General features: G+C 55.4%; 1 protein-coding gene across 1 annotated transcript; it reads left to right on the top strand.

Annotated features, from left to right (window-relative positions):
• Positions 1 to 1,908: 1,908 nt before the first annotated feature.
• PTGES3L (prostaglandin E synthase 3 like) lies at positions 1,909 to 10,127 on the top strand. The gene is made up of 7 exons (XM_078850705.1): positions 1,909 to 2,545; positions 2,703 to 2,769; positions 4,233 to 4,331; positions 6,700 to 6,789; positions 8,222 to 8,275; positions 9,089 to 9,117; positions 9,578 to 10,127. The coding sequence occupies exons 2-6, from the start codon at positions 2,728 to 2,730 to the stop codon at positions 9,098 to 9,100; spliced, it is 297 nt and encodes a 98-aa protein (XP_078706831.1). The 5' UTR covers positions 1,909 to 2,545; positions 2,703 to 2,727; the 3' UTR covers positions 9,101 to 9,117; positions 9,578 to 10,127.
• The last annotated feature ends 327 nt before the right edge of the window (positions 10,128 to 10,454 follow it).

The raw sequence follows: 10,454 nt of genomic DNA, 5'->3' as shown, positions 1-10,454 counted from the left end.
CCCACTTGGGTCACTGCCCCCGCCCCCCCGTCTGGGACGGGACCCCCGGGACCCCCCTCGGGCCACCCCAGCGACCGCCAGCCCCCACTTGGGTCACTGCCCCCCCCGTCTGGGACGGGACCCCCGGGACCCCCCTCGGGCCACCCCCCACTTGGGTCACTGCCCCCCCTGTCTGGGACGGGACCCCCGGGACCCCCCTCGGGCCACCCCAGCGACCGCCAGCCCCCACTTGGGTCACTGCCCCCCGCCCCGTCTGGGACGGGACCCCCGGGACCCCCCTCGGGCCACCCCAGCGACCGCCAGCCCCCACTTGGGTCACTGCCCCCCCGTCTGGGACGGGACCCCCGGGACCCCCCTCGGGCCACCCCAGCGACCGCCAGCCCCCACTTGGGTCACTGCCCCCCCCGTCTGGGACGGGACCCCCGGGACCCCCCTCGGGCCACCCCCCACTTGGGTCACTGCCCCCCCTGTCTGGGACGGGACCCCCGGGACCCCCCTCGGGCCACCCCAGCGACCGCCAGCCCCCACTTGGGTCACTGCCCCCCGCCCCGTCTGGGACGGGACCCCCGGGACCCCCCTCGGGCCACCCCAGCGACCGCCAGCCCCCACTTGGGTCACTGCCCCCCCGTCTGGGACGGGACCCCCGGGACCCCACTCGGGCCACCCCAGCGACCGCCAGCCCCCACTTGGGTCACTGGGACACACCCTCAGCTGGGACTTTTCCTGTCTGACTGGAACCTGGAAAGTGTCCTGCATGTTGGAAACACTCCCACTTATTCCAGCCCTAGGAACTCCTGTGAGACATCCCAGCTGGCCCGGGGCCCCTCCTTGCCCCACCACACAGCGGGAGGGAAGGCTGTGTCACTCAGGGAACACACACAGCCCAGGCCAGGAGCCTCCCTGCCTTGGGGGACAGGCTTGGGCTAGCAGGGCTTGGGCTAGTGCTTTCCAAATAGCTATGTAGACAACTCTTTAAGTTGGGGCTGGAGGAGCTCAGGCTCTGAAGCCTCCAGAGGGGGGTGAGCTTCAGAGCCCAAGCTGCAACCTCAAAGCCTGTCTACACAGCTAGTTGGAGAGCACCAGCCAAGCTGGCTCGCCCAAGTCCATGGGCTGGCCGGGGAGGCTGGTTGCTGCAGCGTGTGCAGTCAGACCCTGGGTGGCCCGGGCCAGCGGAATGTAGAGGGCTCCTGTAACACGACTCCACGGTGAATTCTGGGCCCTGCTTGGGCTGTCTTGTCTCCTGCCCTTGCCCTGCTGAGAAGCGGAGGCAAATGCCATGGGGAAATGGGAATTTGCTTCCCTGAGCCTCAGCCCAGGCTGCTTACGGGCCTTGCAGCCTTCGGCTCTTGCAGATGGCAGCCGCCTATGGGGCAAAGAAGAGAGGTGACTATAAAGCAGGGGGCTGCTCAGGTGAATGAGACCACATGGCAGTAGGGCGACCCCCGGAATCTGTCCCCAGAAAAGCAGTCTCCCTAGGGGCTGGCCTTCACTGGCAGTTACAGACGCTGAATGAATTTGTTCTGAGTCGGTGCGAATCTCTGTTACCTGGTGGCAGCCAGCAGGGCCCAGTGAAACGTGGAGGGATGCCCAGCAGTGCAGTCAGCATGCCCCGATTTATTTCAGACTCTGCTCACTACGGATTAAACAAAACCCTGCTCCCCGGGCCCCACAGCTCCTCTTTCCCCACGGCCCAGAACCCATGGTGCAGTGGCAGGGGCTCTCTGGGGCTCTGCCTGGCAGGCAGGGATGACTTTTCAGATCTAGTATCAGGGGGTAGCCATGTTAGTCTGTGTCCACAAAAACAACAAGGAGTCTGGTGGCCCCCTAGTCTTTAAGGGGCCACCAGACTCCTTGTTGTTTTCCAGATCTTGGTGTTTTCCTCAGACCTCTTGCCCAGCAGCGCTTGCCTGGGCACTCTCCGGGGCAAGGGCAGCGGCCTGGGGGGTTGGGACTGCGCTCCCGTGAGCGATTGTGCTTAGTAAGGGCCGTCCCTTGGCCTCGCACATGCAGACTGTACAATAACTTCACTCTCAAAAGCACAAGTCTTGTGCCTCTGGGAGGTCCCTCTCGGAGCACATGGTGCTGCAGGATTCTCAGCACCTCAGTGACAGAGAGAGAGGCCAGTTCCCGGGACGCTGTAAAGATAAAATGATGCTTTTTGGAAGTGTAACAACAGGTTTGATGAATCTGCAGCCAGCTTCTCGCCTGCCCCCTTTTCCTGGGTCTCGCCCGCTCCCTGTTCCTACATGCCAATTGTCTGGCCCGGATTGGTGTAACAAGGGCAGCTTACCGCTGCTCTGATAACTCCGCACAATGCCTTACACACAACCTGCTGCTGTGGGGTGCCGTGAGACGAAGGTGATACAGAAATGCCAGCTCTAACTCTGCTCCCTGGGATTCATCCCTCCTGAACGGTCTCTTGTTTGCCAAGGCAACCCGCAAAAACGCTGTGGTACGACCGCCCGTGGTACGTCTTCCTGGAGTTCTGCGTGGAGGACAGCACGGATGTTAAAGTCGACATTGAAGACCACCGGGTGGCGTTCAGGTGAGTGTCCAGCCCCACTACAGGCCCTGGTAACCGGCACTCAATGGCACGGCCCTGAACCGGGAGCTGTGCAGGGCAGAGCAGGGCAACCTCTTGGAGATCGTCACAGAGGAGTTCCAAGCCCAGTTCTGAGCTAACTGAGTTTGTGTTTTGGCAGCTGTAAAAATGCAGATGGTGTGGAGATGTACAACGAGATCAACCTCTACGCCAAGGTGAACTCCAAGGTAAGCAGCCGCCCTTTGCAGTGAGGCATGGATGAACCATGCTTGCGGAGCCCAACTCCTGCCGGCCTCAATGCTGCCAAAGGGACCGTGAGTTTATGACAACCCGTGGAACAGTTTGGGTGACAGGGGGAGTGATTTGCCTCCATGCTGGCCAAGGCCATCCTGGCCTATCACGTCATGTGATCTCATTGCTCAGACAAGAGCATGACCGCAGACACCCACCATCCCCAGAGGCTGGGGGACCTGGCTGGACAGCCAACAAGGGATGCCATCAGCCTTACCCACCCCTTCCCATCAGCCCCCAGCAATGCTTTGTTTTGGGTTGTGGCCATCGCGGCCTGCATCCAGGGGATTTTGCCCAGCTAAGTGAATCAGAGACACCCAGCAGGCCCAGCTGCATGGAGAAGATGGTTCAAGGCTGTCACAGGTATCCCCAGGAAAGCCCCCTCTTCTCCTGCATTCTCCTCTTATAGCCAGCTCTCCCATGCCCAGATTTGCACCTCAATTCCTGCAGGCTGAGTCTTGGTCTCCAGGGACTTTTCCATGTGTCTCAGAGCTTGGGAAGGGCTCCATTTTAATTCTGGGCATCTTGGCTTATTGAGAGGGAGAGAGGTGCCCAGAAGCCATGTCAGGCAAGGTGTCTTTCATAGAATATCAGGGTTGGAAGGGACCCCAGAAGGTCATCTAGTCCAACCCCCTGCTCAAAGCAGGACCAATTCCCAGTTAAATCATCCCAGCCAGGGCTTTGTCAAGCCTGACCTTAAAAACCTCTAAGGAAGGAGATTCTACCACCTCCCGAGGTAACGCATTCCAGTGTTTCACCACCCTCTTAGTGAAAAAGTTTTTCCTAATATCCAATCTAAACCTCCCCCACTGCAACTTGAGACCATTACTCCTCGTTCTGTCATCTGCTACCATTGAGAACAGTCTAGAGCCATCCTCTTTGGAACCCCCTTTCAGGTAGTTGAAAGCAGCTATCAAATCCCCCCTCATTCTTCTCTTCTGCAGGCTAAACAATCCCAGCTCCCTCAGCCTCTCCTCATAACTCATGTGTTCCAGGCCCCTAATCATTTTTGTTGCCCTTCGCTGGACTCTCTCCAATTTATCCACATCCTTCTTGAAGTGTGGGGCCCAAAACTGGACACAGTACTCCAGATGAGGCCTCACCAATGTCGAATAGAGGGGAACGATCACGTCCCTCGATCTGCTCGCTATGCCCCTACTTATACATCCCAAAATGCCATTGGCCTTCTTGGCAACAAGGGCACACTGCTGACTCATATCCAGCTTCTCGTCCACTGTCACCCCTAGGTCCTTTTCCGCAGAACTGCTGCCTAGCCATTCGGTCCCTAGTCTGTAGCTGTGCATTGGGTTCTTCCGTCCTAAGTGCAGGACCCTGCACTTATCCTTATTGAACCTCATCAGATTCCTTTTGGCCCAATCTTTGTTCTGTCCCTTGGCAGGACTCGCAGCAGAAGCGCTCTGACCGCTCCATCACCTGCTTCATAAGGAAGTGGAAGGAGAAGGTGGCATGGCCGCGCCTCACCAAGGAGAACATCAAGGTAAACCCAGGGCCTGAGCAGCCGGGGCCCCTTCCTTTGGAGTCGGTTTTTCCTCAGTGAAAAGCTGAGAGTTTCTCCCACCTGTGGGTGCCATGCTATGCAGTGTGGGCACTGCCAGGGGTTGGCACAGCACAGTCTGCTGCTATGCTCTGGCATTGCTGGTTTGGATTTTATGCCCTGTTTAGTGCTGGTGAAAGGCGCCAGGTAAGCAGCTCCCAGAGACTGAAATCCTCTGGCTGTAGAGCAGGTACCACAGACACCAGCCTAGCACCACTCACTGCACCTGGCTCAGCCCTGATGGGTGAGACCCTGGGGGGGGCAGCTTGGACTCCTAAGCTCCTTGGGACAGAAACCTTCTCTCTGTTCTGTGTGTGCAACGCCCTGCATGGAAGGGCCCTGAACCATGAGCAGAGCTCCTAGGCACCACCACATGGTTTTACAAAAGGTAGATATGGGTTTACAAAAGGTAGATCGTGCCAAACCAACCTGATCTCCTTCTTTGAGAAAGTAACAGAATTTTTAGACAAAGGAAACACAGTGGATCTAATTTACCTGTATTTCAGTAAGGCGTCTGATACCGTGCCACATGGGGAATTATTAGTTAAATTGGAAAAGATGGGGCTCAATATGAAAATTGAAAGGTGGATAAGGAATTGGTTAAAGGGGAGACTACAACGGGTCCTACTGAAAGGTGAACTGTCAGGCTGGAGGGAGGTTACCAGTGGAGTTCCTCAGGGATCAGTTTTGGGACCAATCTTTTTATTACTGACCCCAGCACAAAAAGTGGGAGTGTGCTAATAAAGTTTGCGGATGATACAAAGCTGGGAGGTATTGCCAATTTAGAGACCGGGATATCATACAGGAACATCTGGATGACCTTGTAAACTGGAGTAATAGTAATAGGATGAAATTTAATAGTGAGAAGCTGAAGGTCATGCATTTAGGGATTAATAACAAGGATTTTAGTTATAAGCTGAGGATGCATCAATTAGAAGTAACGGAGGAGGAGGAGAAGGACCTTGGAGTATTGGTTGATCATAGGATGACTATGAGCCACCAATGTGATGTGGCCGTGAAAAAAGCTAATGCGGTCTTGGGATGCATCAGGCGAGGTATTTCCAGTAGAGATAAGGAGGTTTTAGTACCGTTATACAAGGCCCTGGTGAGACCTCACCTGGAATACCGTGTGCAGTTCTGGTCTCCCATGTTTAAGAAGGATGAATTCAAACTGGAACAGGTGCAGAGAAGGGCTACTAGGATGATCCGAGGAATGGAAAACCTGTCTTATGAAAGGAGACTTAAGGAGCTTGGCTTGTTTAGCCTAGCCAAAAGAAGGTTGAGGGGAGATATGATTCCTCTCTCTAAATATATCAGAGGGATAAATACCGGAGAGGGAGAGGAATTATTTAAGCTCAGTACCAATGTGGACACAAGAACAAATGGATACAAAATGGTCATTGGGAAGTTTAGACTTGAAATTAGACAAAGGTTTCTAACCATCAGAGGAGTGAAGTTCTGGAATAGCCTTCCAAGGGAAGCAGTGGGGGCAAAAGACCTATCTGGCTTTTAGATTAAACTCGATTAAGTTTATGGAGGAGATGGTATGATGGGATAACATGATTTTGGGAATTAATTGATCTTTGACTATTAGTGGTAAATAGGCCCAATGGCCTGTAATGGGATGTTAGATGGGGTGGGATCTGAGTTACTACAGAGAATTCTTTCCTGGGTGTCTGGCTGGTGAATCTTGCCCACATGCTCAGGGTTTAGCTGATCGCCATATTTGGGGTCGGGAAGGAATTTTCCTCCAGGGCAGATTGGAAGAGGCCCTGGAGGTTTTTCGCCTTCCTCTGTAGCATGGGGCACGGAGTCACTTGCTGGAGGATTCTCTCCTCCTTGAAGTCTTTAAACCCTGATTTGAGGACTTCAATAGCTCAGACATAGGTGAGAGGTTTTTCGCAGGAGTGGGTGGGTGAGATTCTGTGGCCTGCGTTGTGCAGGAGGTCGGACTAGATGATCATAATGGTCCCTTCTGACCTTAATATCTATGAATTACACCACTATTCAGTTCATGACAACAGAGCCCCATGCTGGACTGCTGACAAGGGGCTGCTGAACAGCCATCAGCAGGTAGTGACTGCTGGGCACAACTGGTCTGGGCCAAATCTCCATAAGTGCCTTAAATCCTCAAACTCAGGCTGGGGTGGAACCAGACTCTAAAGGTGGAAGGCCTCAGAACTCCCCCTCTCCCCCCTCTTTGTCCATATCCCATCCCCAGCCAGTCCCCCCGCCCCCCAAAGGCATCAGACTTGCTGCATTCGGTGCTGCGCTGCCCTGTTGTGATGCTGTTTCTCCTGCTTGCTCATAGCCAGTCTGGCTGTTTGTGGACTTTGATAACTGGCGAGACTGGGAAGAGGATGAGGAGGTGGAAAGGGCCATGGCTGAGCAGTATGCAGAGGTAAGTCTTAGGTTACTGCATTTATATTTGGGTCTGAGCAGTGGGATAGCAGCATCACAAGATCCCAAGCAGTGACCTGAGGCCCCATGCGGAGTATGCAGTACCCGCTGGGGGCGAGACCTTCTGGGCACAGGTGTTGTAGGGGGCCTTCCTCAGTTATCCTTGTTTCATGTTACTCAATGCCAAGTTCTTGGGTCAGGAGGAAAGTCTGAGCATTAGTATCAGTAAAGTGTCAATTATACAATACAGGCAAGTGCTGCTGCACTTTGTAAAACCTATTGTGAGACTCAATTAATGTGATTAAATGACTGTCCATAAAACCAACATCTCCACCAGGCACTGCCTGGGTAATGTCCCAGCTTGCCTTAAAAATTCACTGTTGACTCCAGACTGAATGGTTAGAGCAGCAGTTCTCAACCCACGGCCTAATTAGCACAATGCCGTGGCCCAGCTGTGTCCTAAAGGCCGCTTGCCCACCCAGTGGGGTCCAGGCTGCCCAGCATGGCAGGGGTCTGGGGCTGCTGGCTGGCCCCACTTTGTGGAGGGGTCTCTGGGCGGGAGGCGTTGGGCATAGGGGTCTGTGGGGGCACGCTGTGGTTCTCAACCTGCAGCCCAGGTAACACTGGGTAAGAGAAATTTCAGCTGTGGCTGTTGGTGTGTGGCTCAGTATCTCCACCAACTGGCTAGCAGCAGAAATGCACCATGGCTTTGCCCGAACTGGAGAGGTGAGGTATGGACAATAATAGCAGGACATGGATCTTAATTCACAGCCAGGGAGGAGTAAGAGCAATAGTGGGAGAACTATGGAGTAGAAGCCCTGCTATTTCTGTCTAGCTAGGTACTTATCTGGCCCCCATGAGTATCTGAGCACCTCCCAGTCACTGCAGTTAGCCTCACAGCCCCCCTGAGAGACAGGGAAGCATCAACCCCATGGTACAGAGGGGGAACAGGCCCTGAGATAAGGGACTTGTCCAAGGTCACACAGGGAGTCTGACTGAGCCAGGGATTGAACTCGGTCTTTTGCAACCCAATCCAGTGCCCCATCCAGCTAATCAACCATCCTACCCCACGATAGCAGGGGGTCTGTCTTACATAGAGCACCATTATGGGAGCTGCTTTCAACAGGAGTGAGGAGGGTCCAAGATGGCCACTGCCACTGGGCTAAAATCCAGTGGAAACCTTGGGGTACAACCTGCAGCCAAAGTCCCTTCCAGCCTAGCACCCACGCTGAGCAAGGTTTGGACGAACCAGTTGAGCCAAGCATGCACAGCACATGTGCTTATCCCTCTCCCCGCTGTGGGTCTGTGTCACAAGGGGCAGCTGGGATTCCTGGGGGTGGAAGACACTGCCTGGGAGCAGAAGGGACTCCAGCCCTGCCACCTTTGTTGTGGGTTCCTTTCTTTATTCTCATGACTATCTGTTTCCCGTCCAGCTCCTGCAGAAGGTCACTGTTAAAGGCACACCCCCTGCAATGGACGACCTCGATGTAAGTACAGTTGGTCACTGCCTTGCTGAGACAGCAAGTTCTGGGTGGTTTTACAAATCCGGGCTCTTTGCCTCTGGCCCTCCATTTCATCCCAGTGCCCAAGCCTGGCTCCCAGCTGCTCCATCTCTGCCAGCCAATGTGGAGCCTCGTCTCAGCATGGACTAAAGCCAAACCTCTTCTAGGCCAACAGTTCTCTGAACTTCCACTATGCTAAGTGACCCTGTGTTCTGGGTGTGGAGACCTGCTCTGTGTAACTGTGGGAACACCTCCCAGCATAACTGTCATTGCCCCTTTCATTGAAAAATACGCTTAGGAACACAGGAGGAGCAGGAAAGGAACCAGCAAGGAATCCCACCTCCTGCTACCCTGGGATGCAGAGGAACAAATGGTGCATCTAATTCAGTATCAAACCTGTACAACTAGAACAGATGACTGGCCTGTCTAGTGTGGTATCCAGCCTGTGCCAGTAGCCAATCCCTGATGCTGAAAACCCTCATTATGTTCCTGACCAGATACGCAGTGCAGCTCATCAAGGCAGGGTTCCTTCCGGACCCTGTGGCCATTAGCTTATGCCCAGCAGCATGTGGCCGAGGCTGGTTTTTCAGGTTTTCCTTCCACACTCTAGGTCCAACATATATTTCAGGGTCCTGGAAAAACTGGAAGTCTTGAGCATTTCTAACTTGCCTGGGTCCCAGGATGTCTGGTACCATGGGCTGTCCTTGTTTCACTCCGTTCTATGGTCACACGTAGCATTAAGGGAAACACTCCGTGTCCTTTCTAAACTCACTGTCCAACTTTCCATCTCTTTTCCAGGATGACATTTGAAAGCACAGACCCTGGTGGTAAGAACTGCCCTGAAGCACTATCTGGCTGCAGCTGGGCCTGGTACTTGATGGGAGATGTGCGTGCAGACCTGCTGACAGTGGCCTCGATTAGTGCATGTATCACCCCTCGCTGCACTGGCAAATGCCCCCTGGGATCTGAATGGACTTAGGGGAGGCTGGCAGGGAAGAGAGCACTGGAAGCAGCCCGTATTCTCTGCCCTTCAAATTGTCTTCCTGGTTCGGGAGAGCTGGGTGCAGCTGGCATTCACTGGATCACCTGAGAGTGACAGAGCTGCCTGCCTTCCCACTATTCCCTGTACTACCTTGTCTCCCCTGTGGGCCTGACTGTCCCCCTGCTCTCATCCTGTCCCTTCTCTCCCCTTGAGGCCTGACTCCCTGCTCTGTCCCCACCCAGGGGCCCATTTTGCACTTCAGGGCCGCACGGCGCATTTGCTGACTGCCCTGTTTTTCCCCACAGAGACATGACAGCAGCTGCTGCGATGAAGCGAGTGGGGGAGGGAGGTCGCAGTGTAAGTGCCACGGTGGTTCAAACGCGCCAGGGACTCGCCTGCTTCAGACTTTGGCTCCAAATTGCACAATCATGGACCCTAGAACTGGAAAAGCCCTGAAGGGCCCATTTTGCCCGCCCTTGAAGTCGGACCCAGCGTGGGACTGTTTCCTATTGTATTGGGCAGTCTCGTTTCAAACACGCTAAGCCCTGGAGCTGCCACCACTTCCATTAGGAGACTGTTCCACAGCCGGACGCCGTTCAGTGGCAGTCAGGTTCCTGTGTCTCATTTCACCCCATTACTGCCACTTACACTGCCAAGAACCAGCCTGAGTCACTTCCCTCCCTCCCTCTCTGGCTCTGGGCTGATGGGGCTCAGATTTAGCTGCCGTCCCTGCTCAGGGCCTGCCCCTTGTTCCTCTTGTCCCGGGACCTTTCTCCGCTCGCCCGTCTCCCCCGGGCGTTTGCCGGGGGGAAGCAAAGTGGAGAGAAGGCCGGTTAATAAAGGATAATCCTGCCAGGCCGGCTGCTGTTCCTGTGTCTGGGTTTGCCGGCCACGCTGGGGCCCGTCTCCAAGTGCCCGAGAGGCCACCCCGCCCAGGGCACAGAGGGCACCGGGCGGCCCTCGCCTCTGGGGGCGGCTACGGGGCTGGCGCTGGCAGGGTCCAGGGGAGAAGCTGAGACCCCCCGCCCCCAGGGCAGCCCCCAGGCCAGGCTGCTGCCCCAGCGAGGGGCAGGTTCAGCCCGCCCAGGTGGGGGGGGGCGCTCGCAGACCCCCCCCCAAACCCAGACCCATAGGACGGGCCGTGGGTCCCGGGGGACACGTGGGCCACAGGGTGAGACATGG

The sequence above is a fragment of the Lepidochelys kempii genome, chromosome 27 (assembly GCF_965140285.1).
Source record: "Lepidochelys kempii isolate rLepKem1 chromosome 27, rLepKem1.hap1, whole genome shotgun sequence".
Classification (NCBI taxonomy): Eukaryota; Metazoa; Chordata; order Testudines; family Cheloniidae; genus Lepidochelys; species Lepidochelys kempii.
The sequence above is the reverse complement of the archived record's forward strand: the minus strand, read 5'-3'. Positions and strand labels throughout refer to the sequence as shown.